General features: G+C 39.8%; 2 protein-coding genes across 2 annotated transcripts in view; both read right to left on the reverse strand.

The window, feature by feature from the left end:
* Positions 1-11,158, reverse strand: part of fam13b (family with sequence similarity 13 member B) — a 63,473-nt gene extending 52,315 nt beyond the window's left edge. The window contains 1 exon segment of the mRNA XM_079167342.1: positions 10,966-11,158. The gene's annotated coding sequence lies outside the window, so the exon portion shown is untranslated.
* A 2,138-nt stretch (positions 11,159-13,296) lies between these two features.
* cxcl14 (chemokine (C-X-C motif) ligand 14) lies at positions 13,297-22,554 on the reverse strand. Its single transcript, XM_079167171.1, has 4 exons — positions 22,111-22,554; positions 20,442-20,547; positions 16,437-16,550; positions 13,297-15,401 (listed from the first exon to the last, which is right to left on the reverse strand). Exons 1-4 carry the CDS (start codon positions 22,172-22,174, stop codon positions 15,386-15,388), a joined length of 300 nt encoding a protein of 99 aa, XP_079023297.1. The 5' UTR covers positions 22,175-22,554; the 3' UTR covers positions 13,297-15,385.
* Positions 22,555-24,776: the final 2,222 nt, after the last annotated feature.

The following is a 24,776-nucleotide window of genomic DNA, read 5'->3' on the forward strand; positions in this document are numbered from 1 at the left end:
ATATTTTCTGGTAAATATTTTTCAGCCCTGAACTTAACGAATAATGTGAGTAACTCAAATAACTCTTGAAGTTGAGTTAATTAAAGATTTCTTTCTCTTCCCTTTAAAGGAGGAAAGGGAACAACATGTCTGGTATTTAAAATAGACCTTTTCTAGAAGCGGCACCTGCACCCATCCAGAGATGAAGCGCTCTGCAGGGTGGCAGCAGTTAAAGCCAACGTTCTTTAGAAGAAAGGTCACAGGTTCAATACCTGCACTACTGTTGGACTCTGTGAAGTGTGCTTCAGGGAGACATCTAACCTCACTATTGCATCATTTTGAGTTAAATTGACCTGATATCAAAACACACAGCAACAGAACGAGTGGACTAAACATGTATTTAGTGAAGACACGATGAGAGATGGCTTTCCTGATGAGTTTAATATCAATCATTGCAGAAGTAAGCAAAACCTACGCAACAACAAATGGAGTACATTCATATTTCATAATGTCAATTTGATAAGCATCACATAAGAGAACAAAAACGGAATGTTATGATTCATCTGTGATCTGCCAAATAGCCTCAGAGCCATCACAACAAAGTGCACCACCAAAAAACGAAGATTAAATATTCACAAGAGGTTATGAATAAATCAGCAAATTTCCTTCAACTTGCATCATGTTGTGAAATCCCCCCCCCCAAAAAAAGAAAAGATCAAAGCAGTTACAACTCTGCATAGTTTATCATCCCTGGCCGCACCGTCGCCACGGTCAACCTCAATCAGGGAAGTGGAAAGAGACGGTGAGAAAGGACGGGCAGCGGGAATCCTCTTCAGATGATAAGTTTGATTAGATTCAACATCAAAGACTACAATCCCCAGAAAAACAAAAGAATACGAGTTTCTAAAATGCATAAGTTGCCCAATCCGCACACAAAACAGATCTCTAGACCATAACCTGTATGTAAGAGGTGGACGTAGTCACTGTGACGTCACCCATCGGTTGGTGGACTACGGTTTTGAAGCCTTAAGTTCAGAATTTTGCCCGTCGCCATCTTGTTTTTAAGAAGAAAACACTCCCTGACTGGACAACGCCATGTCAGCGACCTGTCGATCACAAGGTAGCCCCGCCCTAAAGCATACTCTGCTGTAAGGTCCATTTCACTCTAAATGGACCATCATTTCATAAATGAACATCACGTATGTATTGAAGACGACTTGAAACTAGCGATTGAGACCATAAACTCATGCTTACATATTATACTGAGGTAATAAATCAAGTGAGAAGCAGAGATAGATAGACTTCCATACAATCTGACTTCTTTTTGCAACCAGAGTTGCCGCCTCAGGAAGTTGAAGGCACTTCCTCATTTTCAGACTCAGAGGTTGCTGCCAGCTCTAGTCTAGCAAGTCCAAGTCTGTTTACTTTCATTTTAAAACGAGCCGATTCTCCACTCGACAGTCAGGGAGCGACTGAGTCAGGTATTTCTGTATTTGTCTACTGCGTTGGGTGATTGGGTTATTATTCACACATACATCCCGTGACCCTGACACAACGCAGTACTTCCTTGTACTCTCTGGTATGACCTGCCACACAAAAACCAGTCCACACCTTAAAAACACAAACACAGCGTGTGGGGGTGTGAGGGATTTCAGAGACAAAGGGATATGAAACCTCTCAGCCAATCACTGAACACGTGACTGAGATTATCATCTGCTTTTTGCAGATGGAATGAAAACATGTAACACTGTGTCCCAAGCAAGAACCTGATGAATATAAAATATATATATATATATATATATATATATATATATATATATGAAGAATGCTAACTGCTGAAGAAAATAACATTGTGACTGCTCACAAGAGACGAGACAGGAGAGAGTGAGAATGTGACTGAGAGACACAAATGTGAAGAATTTAAAAAAAAGCTAGAAGAATGAGAAGGTTATTCTGCTTGAATGAATAGTATCTCAGGGAAACATGCGTGTTGTGTCTTCAAGAGGTCTTTTTCCCAAAACAAGTGTTGGAAAAGGAAGGTCGTCTTATGTTCGGGCTGATATTTAGATATGAAACACTTTCAATGACATTCTGAGTGAGACCGATTTATTTGCTAAATAGTTTTCATTTAACATGAAACTTTCTCATCCACTCATCGGTACTACTCATAAAGTGTCACGTCATGGTAATGATCCAGGATGCTTAACGGCAAGAAGCTGAGTAACAGGAAGTCTAATTATAACCTTAATATGAAGTCTGTGTTTTATGTCGAGCTGATTGGCAAAAGGGTTGAAAGCAGCACCAACGGGACTCAGCTGTGTCCGTGTACTGTACACAAAACACGCGTAGAAAGGGATCCAAGAATAAAATGAAAGGAATGTGGTTTAAAGCATATCAATACATAGGACACACACCCACACACACACACACAACAAGCCCTAACGTTCACCTCAAACCTGCTTGAGCACATTTTCAGACACTAGCACTGAGCCCTCCTGTCTTACTTGTGGTAGTACGAGTAAATACGTAGTAAAAACACATGAGGAAAGTACGTTTAAGTTGCTCTTTTAACATAATGGCCAATAATAACAACAGTGTGTCACCTCAACATGTAGCATTATTATTTACTTTACTACTCAGAACGTAATTTCCTGCATTCCTTTATCTCTTTCTGCAAATATAAATGTGGGTGTTATCTATGTAATGTGCTTAACAATCTAAAAAAAAAGGTTATTTAATTGAAAACAAAAAGGCAGCTTCCAGCCCAAATTATCTATGCGTTATTAAATTCTGAATAATCCTGGTTCAGGAGACAACTGGCGTGGCTTGAGTCTGAATTCAAGAATCTCTTCTAATTAATTTCAAAAGCATGCCGGTACATAATTTAACTGGTCACAGCTCCTAACCTGAGATAATCTACCGCGGCTACCCGTCTACCTGTCAGTTTGCTTAGACAAAGGAGTGGTTGTGCACATGCAGACATTTTTAGACTCCCGGAAGTTTGTACTGATGCAACGTTTCGACCTTAAACGTCTTCCTCATGCAAAAACACCCGTCTCAACGAAACAGCAAGCTACATATAGTGAAACGCAAATGTGCTTTCTTGCTGATTCTTTTACACAGTCGCTACTTATTAGTTGATCATTTCAGTAATATGCAGGCATGAGTGGTATTAATTCTGCCATTTGGTGGAGTTAGTACAAGGAATCAAGCTACTAATTATTCATTTGAGTGCACAAATTAAAGTTGCACTTTGGATACCCTCCAGGCTGTCGCAGGATATAGTGGGTCGGCATTTGCATAGAGTTCAAATCGTGGTTCTGTGTCTTACAGGCGGATACCAGCAGGTCAAACCAGGCCGGGGGGGGGGAGAGCGGCAGTGTTATGGTGAATAAAAGAGCATCGGAAAGAGAACGACAGAGGAAGATTAGAGGATAGAAAGCAGCGAGGAGAAAGGAGTAAGTAAGTGAGGTAGAGCGAGCCGGAGCAGAGGAATCAAATAGAGGCAGTAAAGCCAGTGTTTGCCCTTGAATCGGTAGCAGCAGCTTCACTGCCAGAGCCTATAGTTCAGCTGCTGCTCCCAGCCAAACCCTGTCAGGGATGAATTAAGCACATGTCTTCAGGCCTCCTTATCGCTCACTCTGACCAAATTAGCAGAATCTTCCCGGAGCGTATCTTGAAGATATTTTTGAAGGAACGTCCTATAACAGAAATAATGATCTCTTATAGAGACTTATTGATATACCATATTTAACGGTAAATGGACAGCGCGTTTGAATTTTCTTCAACTGGACTTGCCTTGAAGCCTGAGGCTCTGATGAATACGCCAGAGGAGACGAAGAAAGCTAAAGCGTGTTCAACGTACAATCCAGGCTACCGTGTGGGATGTAGAGCTGATTTATGTTTTCTGTTGATTAATACAAAAATCATCATTTAAAAAAATGATAAATCAATAATTATTGAAGGCTCTTTGTTTTCTGTGACAGTAAATGTAATATGTTACAGGTGCTCAAACAACAGAAGCTCAAATGTACTGGTTGTAAAACATTTTTCAGTGTTTTCTGACATCTTATAGACCAAACATAAACCAAGTTATCAAGGAAACAATCTGCAGACTCGTTGATAATCAAAATAATCATTACTTATGCCCAATTTGTTTGCATACGAGTCCGTATATATTTTTGGACTTAAAAAAAAAAAGGCCTACGCTCTTATCAGCAACACCCCACTTCCTCTGCACACTGTGTAGTTTCACCTCAGTGTAAAAACAGCCTTCTGCAGCGGGCGGTTAATTGCCACTGAGCACCTCCACTGTTGTTAGATGACCTGCTTAAGAGCATTTGCTGAAGGAGGAGGTTTCTCTGATCTCTGATCCGGTGATCTACTAGTCTCAGGGCCGCTTTACACTACTCTCCGGGTTATCACAGTTGTGTGTCACTACGTTTCAGAGAAATCCTGACGTGCCCTACAAGTGCTCTGAAGGGGAAGCAGTAGAATAAGATCCATTCTTCGCTGGCCGGAGGGGCCGTGACACTGCAAACTTCAACGCCTACAGTGGGAACAAGTGCAGCTCTGTGTTGGAAACTGTGGGAGTGGAGCAATTTGTTCAGGACAGTGGCATGAAGTTGTCTTTGTGTGATGGCCATTTTATTACCAGCACAATAAAACATCGAAGGTATAAGCATTAAGTAAGCATTATATACGTTCAGGGAAGCTCTGCCATCACGAGTGTCTCTCTTGAATCTTTTTTAAGTTAAAGACATATTTAAACAGATTGAGCACGAGGCATTAAATACTATTCATAGCAGCTACATTCAGGAAAGTTTTGTTCCACCCTTGTGTTGCAACAGAACTGCTATCGACATCTTTAACACTCTGGGATCACACTAAATGTATAATGTTCTAATTAAATACAAATCATGTATTTATGCACGTCAATGAATGCACAATGAATGCACGTCATCACATTGATGCAAAAATCCTATAAAAATCGAATTTGACCATAAAGTAATAATTACATTTGCAACATTGCCCACAACATTGCCGAGATGTTAAAAGGAAGAGCTGCCGCAGTATTAACAGTATTGCAAAATCTCATATCATCAAATCCCCCAATCCTTGCATAAGAGTATTATTATTATTATTATTATTATTATTATTATTATTATAGATAAAGATACCAGTGCATTGTTCTGCACAGATTATTTATATTTCTTGCTCCGGCTCTGTGATGTTTCTGTCAGAACAGATACATTTGGTAATCACCAATAGTCAATACAATCTGTTTATTCTTATGTATGGATGTAACATAACTGCCAGCTGAGGATTTGATTAGATTCACAAAACAGGGGTCCTGATACATTGAGGTTTGACTATGATGGTTAACCTGTCTTTATTTCTCCTTCACTGTGTGATTCACAACACAGAACCTTCACAGCCTTCGCAGAGCTGAGCCACAGTCACGGAGAAAATGACATTGAGTTTTATTGATTTAACATTGATCTTTATCACCTCTCTCTCTCGCTCTCTCTCTCTCCTGCTCTGTCTCGCAGGGATGGAAATTTCCAGACCACTGCTCACTGAAATACCAGTACGCTTCAGCCTTTTCTGCATTGAAAAACAACGATCCTTCTCCATCTGTTGTCTTTACACGCCGTACTACACGCCTGACAGCTCTATGAAAGCAGTGCCGGCGCAATGAGGAAGTGAGACTACGGCGGAACAATGAGGAAACCCGGAGCCGCTTGTTAGATATCGTTGAATAAAGATTTGCTGTTATTATACTAAAAGGACTGAATGAGACTCAATTAAAACAGAACAAATAGCTCACACAGGATAGTACGAGTCTTGTCATGTCCATCTGTGCCTCTGTGTAAACAATGGATCAAAACACCAGCTGTGAGCGTACGCTGACAAACAAGCAGACAGAAGAGCTGACAAACGGTGACCAAGCAGATTGTCTCACACAGCAATACAGGAAGGAACGGGTTATATGTTTTATGTTTGTTTAATAAAAATGTACCTGATTTGTACGACTACGATTATAAGCCTTTAGGCCAATGAAGGGAGGTGGTGCTGTGTTCATTCAAAACAAGGACAATGAGCAGGAGATCAATAAGCTGATCTGCTGCTCCATCGCTGTCAAACGCTTATTTTCCACTTTTGCACCTTAAACTATGAAAGCTCTGGAAGATATCAGAGTCCGGGTTTCTGTTGAGGATGCCCTAGTTACATTTCATTCTCACGACAGGATAATAAAACTGGGCGCAACAGACACGAGGTACGCAATTCTCATCATGCTCAGCCACAAAGAGTATTATTTAGATTCCTAAGTTTCAACTAAAAAAGCCTTTTTAACATCTTAATCATCAAGCAACATTACTCACTCCAGAGAGACACAATATCCAAAGCGTGGGACAATTTGGTAATAACACTTTTGATCAGTTTATAAACAAATATTTAAAGATATGTTTACAATAAAAAGTTGAGTAGTTAAACATAAAAACATCAAATGATAAAGAAAATGATTGGTTGGTCTGCCAGAAACAATCTAAAGGTATCACTGGGTATTTGTCGTGTAATACATAAAGACCAATGTGAGATATTTCGGTGTTGGAAACTTTCAATCACACTTTAGTTTTAAAATATCTTCAACGGGAAAACCACAGACTTAATCTAATGCAAAAGTCCGACAACCAGGGTAGGAAATGGCGGCTTTACAGATATGACGGTTTGTCCTTCTGTATTTCCAGTCACGTGACTTTCATCACGACCCGATCTCTCTTTTTGCTCGACACATTCAGCAGATGCTGTACAGTTCGAGCGCTGCCCTTAAACCAGATTACTTCAACCCAACCAGCCGCTCAGCTCTCTCCATCTGCCTCGAGCTGAGGCCTTCTGCTTCTCAAGTCTTTGTTTGTTACGGTATATCGCACACACAAAAAACGACAATTATAAGACAAATTACAAGAATGATAAAGATTATGCGTTACAGCAACGTTTAGAGCTCGTCTCACCAAATCCCCCGTCATTACCTTTCGATGTCCTTCTGGCAGAGAGGAGATTGGATTAGTTAAAAAACAATCTATGGATAAAATAAGCAGATGGTGATGTCTGTTGTGGATAATCAAATTAATTTAATACCTGACAAATTGAGGAATCTCCTTAATTTGATGCCAAATCCTGTAAAGCCAATATTTCCCAAAAGCAGTACCGCTCAGTGATTGACTGCAAAGACCTGATACAAGCAGATACAATAAAGGAATAATAGTTACATCTTTACCAGCTGACAAATCTCTAAATATCTCACACCCTCATCTGACTTCACAACAGGAAATATTACTCAACTTTTCATTATTGATGAATGTGCCAATTATGTTAACTGATTAATTGTTGGGCTTCGCACAATTTCAGAAAATAGTACAAAACATGTCATCATGACAAATCCTGAATAGATAACATTATGGGTGCAGATTGTTTTTTCTCTATTTGTTAAACCAAGGAAGGATTCCAGACGTTTATGGTCCAGCGCCACTGTGACCGTTCATCAAACTCTTTTAAAAAAGGAAACATGCATCTTAGTCACAGTCTGGGATCCGACAGTGAAATGCTCTTGTGGGGCTGATATTCGTGGGTAAAAACATAACAACACCTGAATAAAAGATGTGTCTTACTGTAGAAGCCTGTGTTGTTCCAGCTGCCTAATGGACTCACTCCATTTACACAATCTTTGGGCCGGGTCAGTGCCACACCGCGGGGAACATTTTTGCCTTAACGTACACCAACGCTCCACGGCTTCTTGCTCGGTAATGAGATATCTCCTTTCTCATTGTATTTCTATCTGTCACAGCTTAGATTCCTCCTTAAATCACTTGTCATCCTATTATCGTGTTCATCGTGTCTTATTCTGCCAAAGAGCAAGAGATAAATGCTGAATCATGAAAGCTAAATTATATTCTAAACAATAGACAGAAAGTAACATTATGAAACCTATTTGCATGCAGGTGTGAACACATGCAGACAGATTAAATCTGGTGAATTTCTGGCAGTGCGGGTAAAGCTTTAAAGAGGGATTTGGATCACATTTGGTTTAGCTTGGCCCCCGTCCACAGAGTCTGTAACAACCACTCACTGACCTGGCAACCAAAATCCCACACTGCAGGCAGCTCTGTGTGTGTGTGTGTGTGTGTTTCCATATAAAAACTATGGGTCGTCTTACGTACACAGTCTTATCTCACACCGCAGGAGGTTGGAGCGTTTTGACACCGCTGGTATGTGAATACGTGAGGTCCGTCACATAAAAGGCTACAGGTTCACTGAATGAGAATCAATGCTAATCATAGCAATTCCTACACACACACACACACACACACACACACACACACACACACACACACACACACACACACACACACACACACACACACACACACACACACACACACACACACACACATACAGAGAGAGAGAGCTGCCAGTTTAAAACACCTAGCTAAAGCTTAAATGATTAGTCAGTCAATAAGTTCATCTAAATTCACAATCAGTTCGCCTTTTCATTCATTCTTCCAGCAAAAATGCAAAGCAGTTACTTCTCAAATGTGAGGACTTTGTGCTTTTCTTTGTTATATGACAGTAAACTGAACATCATTAGAGGTTGATGTTCAGTTTCACACAAAACAAACAACTTGAATATGAAGTTCTTATTGAATTGTTCAGAAATTTTGAAAGGACCTGGGGCGTTGTGTGGTTTGTGCCAAAGCCATTCAGCTGTCAAGGCGCCCCCAATTACTGTCACATTAGTCAATAATAAAACAAATATATATTTGCAGCCCTACACAAGCCCAAACTAATGCAGTGTAATACCACAGCCCTGCAGTAAACTCTACCTTTATGAACTTTATGTTAGTGGTGCTGTTGAGATGTACAGGATTTAAATATCTAACTGAGGACAAAACATTAAAAAAATACATCTCAGAGGCGCACAATTCAACTGCACCACAAACCATAACCTCAAAAAAATGACCATAAAGTAGAATCAACACCTCTTCACCAACAACAACGGAACATTATAACCTCCATGAAGGTAGTTTTCGAGAGTATTACACCATCAATCCAGCGTTTATTACAGCAGCCGACTCAACAACAGTTCTGCTCACATATTTTCCAACATCAGCATCACTGCAAAAGTTGACCTTTACTCCAGTCTTTAGACATATCTGCTGTCTCTTACACAATAAGCTGGTGTTTTTCTAACAGGTTAAACTTTACTGAGATACAGGCCTCAGATAAGACCATTGATCGAGTGTATTCCTGTACAGAGCTGCAGGTTAAATTCAAGTTGTTTGGGCTGTTAATAAGTCTATGAAGTGTTCCACCCCCCGAGTATACATACACTACATAAGCAGAGTGTTAAAGCGTAGCGTCACATAGATGCATTGTCTAATAAGCAAAGTGCATCACAAGCTGCTGCAGCACTAAAATCTTACCAGGGCAGCTATTTATAGAACATTAATAACTTCCTCAACGTCAGTCTTAATTGCAGTTATTCCCACGCTTGCCTTTACTGAAACTCTTGTTTACAATGGCGGCTTTGTTTTTCTTATTTTTTCCTACCCCAGTCATACAACTTAAAATCATTCTGCGTTTCAATCAGTTTACCACATGCCATATAAATACAGATAGGGTTCTGAGGAAAACTGCAATCATCATCATCATTAGGTTTGTCCAGATTAAAATGATGAATCGTTTAGTCGACAACATGTTCATAAATAGGTGAAAATGAATGTATTCATTTCATTAAGCCCAAGTCAATGTCTTTTTTAGAGCTTGTTTTGTTGCCAAAAAATATCAATTTACTATCACACAAGAGAATCAACATCAGCAAAGCCTCAGAAATATAAAAAGCTGGAACCTGGGACTGGTATTTAAACAATAAATCGACAATAAGAAGAGTTTGCAGATTAATAAACCCTCTACAATGTTGCAAAATCAACTTCATATAATACTTCCCAGCACTTATTTATGTTTAATCTAGATTACCCGAATATACAGTATGTGTGGATACGATTGTGTGCATGCACAATAATGTATGTGTGCACCCAGTACCCTAAATACATGCTCATGTCTACAGTCCACCATAGGAGAGACCAAATCCGTCCTAATGCAGGGCAATGGCCGGGGATACGATTATGCAAAAGGTTTTTCAGAGAGCCCAGAAATCGAACCCACAAATGACGTTATTACACCAACAAATCTATTCACCAGACGAAATAGAGTATTGGCACGCGCTGTGCCACCAAACACCAGAACATTCCTGCACAGGAGTGTTTCTTATGACCGAGCTGTGTAAAATGATGAAGCTTTGCAGAAAACTGTCTAGAAGAGAAAACGAAACTACCGGCTACAGTTTCCCCCCCAAAAAACTTCAGCGACCCAAAAAACAAGAGGATTGTAAACGTTGCGTTTTCTGAACACGATTGTGTACAAATAACCGTGTTCACAACCAGGTGACATCTCACATTCCTGATGCAGAAAGCACACAAATAAAGTAAACGTGTATAATATAACATATGTATAGTATTAAATATTAAAACAAGAGGCATTCATTCGGTTGTGTTTGTGGCGTCTGTAAACCCTCAATGATTTAATAATTTACGCAAGTTTCTATTTTTTTTTCCGTCTCCGAGTTGGAGCCACAGATGTGATGGAACTGAACTGCCTCTCCGATGCTAGCCGTTAGCCGTTAGCTCCCGATGAACACAAATGAAGCAACAAACGGTTTAACAGCCGCCGTGCACGTCAACATTGGCCTCTAAACGAAGACACGGCTGTGGCAGATGCATTAATAAACCACGTGCAGTCCCTTCTTAATAAAGCAAGACAATACAAAAGCGTCAGACACAGTTAGCTTAGCATTTTAGCAACTGAGATGCTGAGTGAACCAGAAGAAGCGACGTTAGCACAGCGAGCTAATGGAGCTAACCTTACCAGGTCAACACAAACAGGACAGCGGAGCGAGATGCATCAATTTCTGGATATGTTGCTGTAGTCGACGGGCCGGAGAGAGATGGTAACTTCGATGCGATCAAAGCAGACGGAGCAGAAATATCGTCGGGATCATTGCAAAGACACTCGACATTAATGTGGTTCCTGTTTTTTCTTTTGCTCGGATGCCCGTTTTTGCAGGTCGTTGCTTAGCGAGTCTCTCTCTCTCTCTCTCTCTCTCTCTCACGCACACACACTCTCACACACACATACACACACCCTCAAGGGACGAACCTGCCAAATACTGGCCCCGCCTCTCTTACACTGAACACAGCGGGAGACAGCTGCCAAATACTGACCTCGCCTAGCGGACAGCTAACTTAACGCATACCGACAGAGAACAAATGTTTCTTTAATGTATGTGGGATTTATTTTTGTCTCCATTGAAGTTTAACCAACTCAGAGTCTACGTCACACATTACGTAGAGAGTAACTAAGTACATGTGGGCTACTCAAGTACTGTATTTTGAAGTGCTTTTCATGAGTATTTATATTTTCTGCTACTTTTTTACTTCTACTCCATTATACTTCAGAGGCAGATATTTTACTTTTTGCTTTAAGCATTAATTTAGTGACTTAAAATATAATCAACACATACATGATGATGTATTATTATGGTTAAGATAAGACCACTTGGTGAAATTCACCACTAAAACTAAATAACTATAGCTGCAATATTAAAGTGATGTTTACATTAATGCAGCAACACTTATAATTCGATAAGATACATCATTCTGCTTTTACTAATACTACTTTTATCTTTTGTACTGGTACTTTGGCTAAAGTAAGGTATGACATTTACTTGTAACAGTATTTCTACACTGTGGTATTGCTACTTTTTCTTCAGTAAAAGATCTGTGTACTCCTACCAATGTTCGTACCACCTCGGTTTGTGTGCATCGTTTTGTTTAAATGTAGTTTTGACTGATTACAAAGTGCACCACTCTTGAAGTCCTATAGGTAAACAGAGGGGGGTGAACACTCACTTACAATGTATCATGATGGTTCCTTTTATTAACAGGAACGACTGAGACCTTTGAGAACCACAAGCTCTGGCTTAGGGGCCATCTGGGCCCCCAATAGGCCCGTTGGCCCGAGGTGGAGGAACAGATTTTCAAGAGGGCAGTCGAGAGAAGAAGAAGAAGTAGGTTTATTATGGAGCTGGATGCACAAGACGATGAAGCGTAACAGCGAGTGAGGCTGCTGGTTGTTCAGACAGTCATCCTGTTCCTCCCCCTACACCTCCCCCCTCCCTTTTATCCACCCGTCCTCCTCAACCTCACACTCAGTTAAGAAAAAAAAATCAATAAACAATAAAATTAAAGAGTGTCTGCCTATCTGAGTAAAAGCTCTACACCATAAACACAATTGGCTGTAAAGTATACAGTACTGGTATCTGTTTTTAGCTCTGATTTAAACAACGCTGAACAACGCTGATCAACGTTGTCATAAAAGAGCTTCCAAATGTAAACACTGGTTCTGTAGTAAATAATAATACTCCATGTGGCCTTCATCACTGACAGAGGAAAATATTGTACATTATATTGTACTATACTGTATATTGTAACTATATCTATCTGTCAGGTATTCTTCAGAATAACTATCCTGAGACATTGTTTATGATTTATTAAAGTACTCAGCAGTCTTTACACTACGCAAAAACTTTGTTTAATTTGTTACAGTTTTACACATTATGTCAAATATACTAGATTAAGCTAGTCTGAAGTTTCAAATTCCGGCATAAACCTTTATTTTTCTCCATTCATAAATAACATTTAATATTATTTGTGAAACCACGGTCATGTGTGTACCTGTCATTGACAAAAAATGTGATAAATGTGCTGTCTTTTAAATAAAGATATTGTTATAAAATATAATTATCATCTAGGATTCTTGAAATTGAGTTTTACTGACATTTATTTTATAAATAGCTCCCTGGGATGCCTATTTTACCTCAATATGTACGTGTAAATTAATCTCTTTCTGTATATACAAGTATGCACAATATGTGTACAAACCCCAATAACTGAAATATTTAGGTGACAGCTAAACTGTGTCTGTGTTGTTTACTCTTAACAGCCATTACAATTACTGTCTGCTGCTCTTCGCTTGCTATAAATCAGTTGGTATGTACCGCCACCTGGTGGACGGCTCGTCTCACAGCACTTCAACTTGGAAGCGCTCCGTCTTCCTTCCTCTTCACACATCTGCAACGGCTTTGTGTCAGTTTTCTATTAAAATCGACAATCCAATGAACCAAACGCAAACACGAGCTGCTCTATAGACACTTTATTGCTGTGCTTATTGTTTTACACTCAGTGGAATGTTTAACTGTGTGTTTGGTGGGCTGGTCCAAACACTCACCCTCCAAATATCTGTTACCATACCAAGATTTAAATAGCAAAAAAAACAACTATAATGCAGTAATACAATATACACGATGCTATAAAGTCTTAAGGTGAATTCATTCTCACTAACATATAGGCTATACTGGTCCATTTACAAAATGATTTTTTAATATATATTGATATATAAGATATAAAACAAGAGCAATGCACATTCTTCAAAAGGTAAAGAAAACGTGGTGTTTTTGTATATATGCAGATATAGTTGTGTGTGAATTCTGTTTGGTGGCAACAAAATAACACTCAACAGTCATTATTACTAAGTGTGTCCACAGCATACAGAATAATAGGACCGTTATTGTTCAAGAGATCTACAGGAGGAGAGATATGATCGTAAAAGAGTATCATCACCATAAAATAATGACACAGTTCATAGCCCATTTGAAATGATAATGTATTTCTGTTATTGACAATAAATCCCATGAAAAAGAAAAAAGAAAACCAACAATGAGTATTTTCTGTATCCAAGGCCTGATTAACTTATTTCTCTGTAGCGTAGATCTCCAAAAAACACATCAATGAGCCTCACTGTTGCACCTGGTGATACTTTTCTTTCTTATCATAAACATGGTCATTGTAGTTTATTTAGAGTCACCATCTGTTGCCACTCAGCAGAGCCCCCAATGTGTATTCATACGCAGCTGAAAATAGTCCCCAACAAATACACCATTTACTTCTGTTTGAGTGACGTTTGCTTAAAACTGCCCAGATGTTTTAGAAATTATCTAGCCTTTTTTTAAAAAATCTTTGCATTTATTCCTGACTTGTTTTTATTAATGTACGTCTCCAATAGGAATGAATGGACTTGGCACTGAGTGATTTTGAATATTTTCATGGGATATATATTTACATTAACAAAAAACTAGAATACGAGCCTTATCCTTTCAGGATGCTATCATACGTAGCTCAATACAGCGGTGATGTAGGCAGTTTGTAAGAGATATTGCTTCATTACACATTTATTGGAACTACAAAACATTTCAACCAGTGAAAGTATATAAAAGATAGTCCTTCGTTGATGTAAACTGCAGACAGTCTTGCTTTCTTAATGTATGTGATGAACTCCAATGGTCAAAATCCACTGTATGCAGGGATGGCACAAATTAACTATTTGTATTCTTTAATATCTATTGAAACTACACTCTGCCAGTTAATGAAACAATAGTTTACAAAATTGGCGCTGCAGAGTAGTTTTTGTTTGACACGCTTGACTAGCATGGATATGGTAAACACACACACACACACACACACACACACACACACACACACACACACACACACACACACACACACACACACACACACACACACACACACACACACACACACACACACACACGCACACACACACAGTGGTAGAGCTCCTTTATCTGACTGAACAATAGCAACTTCTGTATTATATGTAACCGCTCACTGACCGCCCCTCTACAAATACAGAGAATCAGATTCATTGAGGAGCTTCACGGCTACATTTTGACTACAACCTCTTGAACGCGGGTGACCGGCTCCTAAATGTTGGCATTGTACAAATATCTTCTCTGTCATAGTGAATACAGAGTAGTGAAAATCTCAACAACTGAAACACCCACACTGTATTTTCTTTTTTTTTGTTGTTGAAAGGAATGTTTGCCCGTTTCTTCAGAATGACACCTTGACTTTGAAAGAAGCCTAAAAGCAAAAGAGAAGTCCCTTTAAGTAACAGCTGAACAAACCTAGAGCTGCGTGAACACAGATGGTGGTCGCTCGTCCACTATTTGACAAGTATAACTACAGTTGTAAAGACAGGAGTGGTGAGTGACTGTAACTAGAACGAGCCCACCAGCTTATATATATATATACGAACTAAAGATGCTCGACAGATCTCAGGCAGAAGAGGGAAGAAGTACAGTTTGATTTCAGATCACATCTTGTACAGTCCAGGTGGTATTTTCGTCTTTGTTCTTTTTTGTGCCGAGGTTTTAGGCTTCATACACCCTGAGGAAGAAACAAAAGAAGAGTTAGTTTATTTGTGATTTAATCGTAAGATTGACTCCTTTAGGTTGTCTTCTGCCAGCATCATTAGCCTCCTTCACCGGGTGTTTTCCTTTAGTTTCTTGCATTTCATTTGTTAGCCTCGTGGATAAAAGTGGAAGGACATCGTTTAATCACCCTGCAAACCCACGGAGTCCCTCTGTGGCTGACCCTGACCTCTCACCTCTCCGTGGTGGAGGGCAAATGAGAGGAGACATTTCAACAAAACAAATCAATAAAGCTTCACAGAGTCACCACATGGCGAGGCCTACGACTCAGAAAGCGTTATAGAAATCTAATAGGAGGGAATCAGATGCTAACATCGATTATGAGCCTTTTAGCGTTGTGTCGTACTAAATGTGTCCTATCGTATAAACTCCACATGGGGGCAGCAGAAACAAGCTGTGAACATCGGTATGTCTTTAAGTTGATACATTTGCCTTTTTATGCATCCAGTTGTCTTGGAGCAAGAATAGCATTGATTTTGAGTTGTGTTTCTTGTCATCTGATGAATGTAAATCCATTATTTACTCTCCCTTCAGCTCTGTTTGTGGTCTCTACCGACCCCTGAGAGAAATATCTGACTCTTTAGATGATAAATGCTCCACTATATTCACCAGCTAGTCTCTAGGAACTGCACAGTCGGACATAACACACAGCCATTTGATCCATTGGAAATATTGACTATATCTGCATTGAATGATAACTATTGATGTCACCGTCATTTTTTGCACGATTAGGTTATTATATAGGCTAACTAGAACAACCACAACAATATGTATGACAATATTTGTCCAACAATGACACTCATTGACTCTTTTGTCTTCAGCTTCTGAAGTTTTAAATGTTTTCTCTCGTCATCATGGGCTTAGCCTTTAAGACGATGCATCTTAACCCCTCAGCCACAAAGACGGTCAACATAACAAAATTATAGGGTGTAAGATAAGGAATTACACCAGGAATACCTAGTAAAACAAAGGATTATTATCTGATTATTACCTGTGCTTGTCCTTCCAGATGCGGAACCATTTGACCAGATTCTTGGTGCTCTGAAGTTTGGGATGAAGACAATACTCCTGCCCTTTGAACCGAGCCATGTTCTCCATCGTCACACTGGGAGGACGAGCAAAGAAGAAGAGACGAGAAACAAACAAACAAAGATGATAGAAAGTAAAAGAATCTCCAGTTATTATCAAATAAGAATACAAACATTCATAATCTTATGCACTCCCACGGCAGTTCAATTGCACGACAGTAACAGTTGCTGTTATTTCATGTTAGTCATAAACACGTTTTTCAGCTCTAAAAATAACACAAATGCTCTCCAAAATAAAAGACAGCAGGCTGAACTTTTAATATATTCACTAATAATACTATGGCACCACAACTTACTTTCTACTGTAGAGTGATTTTTTTTTGTCGCAATAAATATTATATATTTCAACACCAATAATTTGACACCAAAATAGTTCATTTAGGCTGCACAATATGTTTGGAGAAATGGACTACTGTGTTGTCTTCAATGGTTTGAGAGAAGGTTGAGATCTACAGGAGCCAAGTTAAAGTGAATGCATTTTTGTACGAATAACAATGGAGCTGAATGGAGAGAAAATACTGATTGGGGGGCATTTAAAACGACCTGAAAGGCAGTGTGAGTACTTCGAATAGAAATTGGTCACTTTGTAGCACAATTGACATGTTTTTGCCCCAAATTTGAACCTGCATTCAATAACATTAGCGCAGTTCAAAAAGATCAGCCTTCACAGGGAGGCCGGTTACTTGGCAATGGAGTAATATTATGGAGCTGCCACTAAAAAATGTGACATCGAGGCTCATTGAATCAATCGGTCCGTCTGTAACCCTCCGCTTAAGGCGACGGCAGAGACAGTCTGCCTGCATGTGGCACATTCAGGCCAAACAAGGGAGGTGTGGGAAAAAAACACCCAGCATGCCATGGGGCCTCTCCATCCAGTGACACACTCAAAGGCTTCGCCAAACCATGAATGCTAAATAAGTTGACTGGGAGAGAAAAGACTTGACTCTCAATAAAAACGCTGCATTCAGTAGTTATAAAGATTTAGGTCAAAGAGTTTTGCATCTGCTTTCCTGCTCATTCAGTTGCCACTTTGTTTGGCCATTGAGAGGCAGCTGTACACACTTTGTTATGGACGCACTGAGCTTTGAGTGTATGTTTGACAGAGACCAGATTAAAGTGCTTTTGTATGTGTGAATGCCAAAGGACTCATATCTTCGAGCCCATAATGATAAACACACTCTGAATGTTTATCCGTGGCTGCTCAGCGGAGGTGAAGTTTGAGCTTTAGTTCCTCCTCATTATCATTCACCTGGGCAGCTGAAGTGCAGCGGCCGGCTCTAATGTGGTTAGCAAAATGCTTCATAAGCTCAGGGGGAGGAAGGAAAGGCTCTGAGCGAGTTAGAAGAAGAATGTAAGGAAAAAGAAAGGAAGTTATGTTCGTGAAGTGAACCGAAGTGAATTCTGCTACTTTATTCTTCTTCTTCACTACTTTAAAAGGGGAAATATTGTGCTTTTTTATTTTATTGAATTCATTTGACAGCTACAAGTTCCTTATGATTAACAATGCAATTTTTAACACGTTAATGAATCATTAGAATCAGTAAAACTAATCCCATAATATAATGTGACTCTCTTAAATTCTGCATACCTTTAATACATTTCGCTGATAGTGCTGCTGTACTTTTACTTCGGTGACATTTTTGAATGCATGACTTTTACTTGTAACGGAGTGTTTATCTAGTTTATATATGTGGTATCAAGGCAGCGAGAGGAACTGATGAAGAGGGTCACCAATGAGATACATGAAGAGTGATCGGAATGAAAAGAGGGTGAAAAGGAATATAAACGAGAGTATCAAGTAGGGAAAAAAACCCTGAATGGAAAAGAGAAGGAAAGAGAAAAGGGAGAGAAAGAAAAGAAAAGAGGAGAAAACAGGGTCACTGTGTGGCTCAGAGCTTGTGTGAGTGGTTGAGGAGTCGTAGCCCAGAATGCCAAACTGAGCGCCGTGAGCCAAACGGCCACAACAAAGGCCAGAGGGGGACTCTGCTCATTTCTCTCTTACCCTCCTCGTTTCTGGGGCTTTCCGGAGCCCGCTGAGGCTCATTTTTCACTGGGCACCAGCTGCTGGTGGCCCCCATCTCATGCTAATATATCAGCCTTAAATAACAGCTGTGCGGCGGGTAACTCACACCCACACAGAAACAGACCTGGGAGCAGAAGTCGACCAGTTCGAGCACTTCTAGTGTGTTTTGTTGTTTTTTTGGGGCTGCATAGTCTTTGAAAACACAAGCATATTTATTTTCCTTTAAAATCATTTCAGTCACATATACATACTGTACACACAGCAAAACACGATAACTTTATTCGTGTTTCTGTGCATTATTCAGACTTGTGACTTGACTCCTGACTTACTCTGACAAAATTCAACCTTTTTAATCAACGTCTTTAATCATCACACATCACTAAAATTGTTAAAATCCATTAAATAAAAGAGTAATAGACTAATCGCTGCAGGATTGACAATACTGAAATCTATGGCATCCATGTAATAAGATTAATCTAATGTCCATTAGGAAAAGTTGACTGCTATAATCTGTACACTCCATTATTAAAAAGAGCAATGTATGTGGTGTAAAGAGGTACAGGGGATATCTGAATCCAATGCTTCAATCAGATTTTCATGTATAATCTGAGTAAAAACATTGGTGTTTTGTTAATTGCACAACAAATATTCTTAAATTAAAGGTTTTAAATGTAACCAGTGTTCAGTCAAAACATTTTGATCTCTTATAGAGACATTACATTGACTAACATTCATTACCTGGAGACTTATTTAAACCTCATAATCCACCATGTACCTAACCTTAACCTCGAACAATGCCTTAACTATAAAACATAATGACCTACATCGTACTGACTTGTATTTTTGTCCCTAAAGGAAACACATTCATGCCATTATGTCACATCCACATGATCCGTTTTTCACAGTGTTCTCAGTGTAAAATTGTAATTTGCCAGCAGGTGGCAGCACAGTTTGTGCCTTGAGCCCAAAACCGACTCTGGGGAGGCTGACATAACATCCCCATCTGTTGTCCCTTCATGTCGATTTGACATGAAACTTCAAATGAATTCCACACGGAAATCACGGCTCATGTTTCTGAAAACGTAAGACACTTCATCCCCAGGAGTTGACCTAAGATCATAGAGGAAAAAAAAGATATCCTACATACTGTAGGCTATATGCAATGTTAAAGTTTATTTATTCAAAGTTCTCTATCTGAGCGCCACAGGACACTCTGAGTGTGTTCGGACCCCTCTGGAAGAAGAGGCCTAGTTATCATGCTCCATTCCAGCAAACTGTGTGTGACCCAGCGGTTTGAGATGCAATAATAACCAGAAAAGTAGAACTTTTGAGACAATCAGTGACAGGATCTTAACTGTGTGATAATTGTCTGGAAATTAAGCTTGAGCCTTCCTTAGATAGTCATGTAGAAACTTCTGGAAAGTTGTGTTTCTTTTCTCCCCACCTTTCCAACCAATAAATAATTCCTCGCTCCTGACTTTCGGGGTGCCATCATTTAATCATCACACTGTAAATCCTCCAAAGTGCTTTAAGCAAAAGACGACAGGATGTTTTGATTATCCCTCTACGACTGCCAAATATTTTTATGGTCATGGCTGTGGAGTTTAACCGCGTGTCAGGCAGGTACAAATACGGTTATATCATGACGTGTGGTGCATACCAGCACAGGTATAAAATAAAGAGAAACAGGTACATGAAAAGAGATTGGTGGGAAAAGGTCAAGGGATAAAGGAAAAGACGGATGAGAAGGATAAAGAGGAAAGAGGGGGAAAAGACAGAAAATACAATGCAGGAGAGGAAGAAGAGGTAGAAGGTCAGCAAGGAAAGGGCAAGACAAACAATAAAGAGACCGAGCAGAAAGAAAGAGAATAAAAGTCTCACTCACAATATCATCTTCTCTTGGCAGAACGGATGTTTGGGTTTGATCTCCAGTTTCTGCACATCCTTGTATCTGATCTTTGGTCCTTTTCTGGTGCACCTGCACTTGTAGGCTGTCGAGAAACCAAAAACACAGGTGTGTCAGACAACATGTAACTCAATGAACTTGTAATGCTGCGGGATTTAATGGAGACTGATTGTGTGGCAGATTATTAAAGTTAGTCACAGTGACATTGAAGTGATTAATGGCATAAATTGTGTGTTACTGCAGAAATTACTTTTCGGTGGAAGTCAGCATATGAACTGATTTGCTATTATTCAATGCAGCTCAGAGGATTTATGAATTCACACTGAATGGATTCAAGTTAGGCAGAAAGAACCTCTGGCTTCAACAGAAACCCCAGTTTTGCTGCTGCTTTTCTATTCGACACATTAAGAGCTTTAACGGAGGCTAAACGTGCAGCCACTAAATATTTGTTTCAGTCCAACATCTTCTGGAGGTCCAGTTTTCTAGTTGTTGTGACGTTATGCTGCGGAATAATGACAGAGGAAAAGAGTTCTGCTGGGTTGTATATTTGCAATAGGAGGTGATGACCTGGATGTTCCAAGGTTTCCTTCATCCATCACCTGCTTTCTGTCCTCACCGCCGGCCATTAAATCTGTCTCGAGCTCCACACTGGAGCCAGCACATGACACACTGGACAACAACAGCTCCCAACACTGAGCTCGATGTATCCGCTGTGTAACGGGGTTTTTAATGGGCGTAAATGGCTTCAGTCTAGAGAGAGGGTCTACTTCCTAAAGACATGCACCCGATTACTCATGTATATCCTGTCATAGAAATGTAAGTGACTTTGAAAGTGTGAGTTGATTGTTTGCAAGTTCTTGGTTTCTCCTCTTTTTGCACCAAATGATGCAACATACGAGGACATTCACACAATATGTGCTTTCCAAAGAGCTGACTAACAATACATGGTCTTTCCATTTGCAGATATATAAGTTGTAAATGGATTCTATTGAAGTTTTGAAGGTTGTTTTTTTATCAAAACGTTTTCAATGAAATCTGTTTTTCATAACAATGGCATTCCTCAACCACCCCTCGCCCCCCTCCATGAACATTGGCGTTTAATTCTTCTAGTTACATATGGTGAGCTTCACTTGTCTTGCCAGAAAGGCAGAGTCCCAGAGTGGCGTTCAGGGTGTAAAAAAGGCTTGTGAATGCCAGCACACGGCTCATCTGATTCTTCACACCATAGTATGAAATCTATGTTGTAACATGGTGGGGTAACATTACGCTCTTCTCAATGTTCTCAGTGCTTATAGATAAAAGAAAGCAAAGAACAAAGTGCTGAGTTGGCATATTGGTGATATCAACATAGTTATTTTGTGACCATTTATGCAAGCAAACGCACCACTGAGGCACTTTCACTAAGCTGTTGTTTTCACAACCTGCGCTGGAGATTCGAGTTGGCATCAACTTTACGCACAAACTCTGGACGGGAAAACTGATTTTAAGCTTAATTCCATTCATGCACACGTGAAACAAAGCAAAGCAGGCGTCATATACGTCTCCAGCTGTTGTTCGTTTTTCAGTCACATCAACATTACTTCAACGCAACACAGTACAGATTACAAACTTCAACAAAAATGAAAGAATAAAAAAAAGTTTAGTTTACCTTCTGTGCTCAGGACGTACAAGGCCACTACTAACAAAAGTAGGACCGCTGTGCACCGATGCATGTTTTCACAAGTAAAACAAAACAAAAAAAAAATATATATATATATATATATGTATATATATATATATATATATGTGTTGTTTAAAAAAAACAAGCGCCAGAAAAATCAGAACTCTCGGCAACTCACGGGGAAAAAAATCAAGTCTTTCAAAATGAAGATAAAATCCACTTGCAGTGACTGTTTGGATGTCAGAGCTGAAGGAGCTGCGGAGGGGTTTCTGCTTCTGTTTTTTTTTCCTTTTGGAGCGCTGATTGTGCAACTCCGTCTGTGCGTCCGAGGCGCTTGGGTGAACCTCCGATCTCCAAACTCGTGTAGGTCTCTCTCTCTCTCTCTCTCTCTCTCTCTCTCTCTCTCTCTCTCTCTCTCTCTCTCTCTCTCTCTCTCTCTCTCTCTCTCTGTCTCTCTCTCTCTCCCCCTCTCCTTCTTTCTCTGTGGAGAGGCAGGCAGCAGCTCTTTTAAAAGCAGCCCGCTGTCCTCTTCTCATTTATATGCGCGGCCACACAGCGAATCAAACACTTGTGGCCTGAGAGGGAGAAGTGGAGAACATGGAAGGGGAGTGAGGGAGGGAGCGAAAAGAACTAAATAATACACATTTTGTTTACCAAAAACGAGGGTGGAGGGAGGTCTGATTTGATGGACGGTGTTGGTTGAACTCCCTCTGTAACCGTTCAGCTTCTGTCCTGATCATAACTGACAGAAGCAGCTATTAACGTCACACTGAGGCGGTTGGCAACGAGCGCAGACCGTTTGAACGTGAAGTTCTTTTTTGTGTTGCCTCTGGTGAGATAATACCCTCTGCAGTGTCCTAAAATATTAAAACTAATAACAAAGAAGAAGCAAAGAACACCACATTGCGTAGCAGAGTGTAGTTTCCTCTGCTGAGTTATTTTCTACAGGCCTATTACTCCTTAAAGTGTGAATGGTCCATTGGAATTCGCTCAAACTTCAAAAAGAAGAAAGATTAAGCCATCATGGAATTTATTTCCAAGAAAATCAACAAATGTCCTTGTTAGCCTATTTGAGATGTATAGATTATTCAGTGTCATTCCATACCAATGTTTCCCAAACCATTTTTTATGGGAACCAACGTTTTAAAGTGGAGGGAAGTAGAGGGATGAACATTCCTGGTGATTTTTAATACCATTTCTACATCACCTCATAATACATAAGAACCAAGTAACCAGTCGTTTCAAAGAGATATATATTTGATGAATCACAACTTTGTTTAATGCATGGGTTATTGAAAACATATACACGGGTCAAATCATACATTTAGGTGTAGTGAACAGATTATTTTAATTTTCTCTTCTCGGTAAAACAAACAGAATCTAAGTTAGCCCTTCATATTAGATTTAATGTTACATTTAGGCTACAAATATCAGATCAATACAGACATTCAGGCTTCCTCGTGTGGCTCAAAGGTGTACTGCAGATACAAATCAAAAATAACAGGTCATGGAAGAAATTCTGCAAATTTATTTGGCAACCCTAATAAAATCTGCTGTGACGCACATTTGGGTCCCGACCCAGTCTTTGGTAATATATTTGACATTGTGAACATGAATAAATGACGCCATTGTATCTGGGGATGCCATCAGGCTGAACCATTGGCCTGTAAGAGATAGCCCTGAGAAGAAGGTCTGACCCCACCCACCTGGGACGCTCTGACCACAGGATTAAACCGGATTCATCACCGTCCTGCACCATGAAGGATTTGTGTGTGTGTTTGTGTGCCTTCTCTCTATGTGTGTGTGTGTGTGTGTGTTTGTGTTCACCTCCCTGCCCTCAACACTGATGCAATCAGCTGCTGTCATCACTCAAACCAGCGGCCATGAAATGTGTGTCTGCACCATGGACCGTTGTGTGTGTGTGTGTGTGTACAGTTTGTCCATGCCTACATATATTTGTGAGTGTGTATATACATAAGTACACAAGCATGTACATCTGTAAACCGCTGCCTAATTTGCAGACTACATGTGCAGCCTGAGAAGAGAGCAAATCAACTGAGAATCCATCTTGAATTCAGCATCTTGCTTTAAACAGCAACAAGAAACCTTTGCCAATCCTTCCTTGGGTCCTCTGGTTATACAGTAAACAACAGACATGACGGCAGCTATCATTTAGAGCAAACTGTGACGGATTAAGATGTATACGCGGCCCCTGCAGGACACCGATGCTGTGAGAATCCATCCCAAGTCATTTTGATCTCAGGATAAAAGACATCGGTGAGCTGTCTGTTCCGGTCTTCAGCTGAAGTGACGGATAATCAGTCGGACATGTGTTGTCTCGACCCATTAGATCACTTCAGCTTCACCGAAGACCAAAGGGAAGAAAGAAATTGAAGTTAGATAAATAGGCTGCAGATGATTTTGGCCAAAAAGAATCTTAAAATGTCGATGAAAATCACATCATCTGTCATTTTTGATCAGCCAAGAGAGAAAGTTCTATTTTTTGATCCCTAACTGAAACATCATTGCGAACATTGAAAATATCGGAACAGTTGCTTTTAGTTCTACGTTTATTTCTATCAACATAATAGGATATTTGTATCAATATGTTAAGCAGATGTTACAAGGAGGCTGGAGACAATTTCCCTAACAAA

This window comes from Pholis gunnellus (genome assembly GCF_910591455.1).
Source record: "Pholis gunnellus genome assembly, chromosome: 10".
Lineage (NCBI taxonomy): Eukaryota > Metazoa > Chordata > Actinopteri > Perciformes > Pholidae > Pholis > Pholis gunnellus.

What these genes read in the sequence shown, in the direction of transcription:
- cxcl14 (XM_079167171.1), bottom strand. Translation starts at nt 22,174, where the DNA reads ATGCATCGGTGCACAGCGGTCCTACTTTTGTTAGTAGTGGCCTTGTAC. An exon ending in GTACGTCCTGAGCACAGAAG is followed by an intron (nt 20,548 to 22,110) that starts GTAAACTAAACT and finishes GTTTCTCGACAG; the next exon opens with CCTACAAGTGCAGGTGCACC. An exon ending in TGCCAAGAGAAGATGATATT is followed by an intron (nt 16,551 to 20,441) that starts GTGAGTGAGACT and finishes TCGTCCTCCCAG; the next exon opens with TGTGACGATGGAGAACATGG.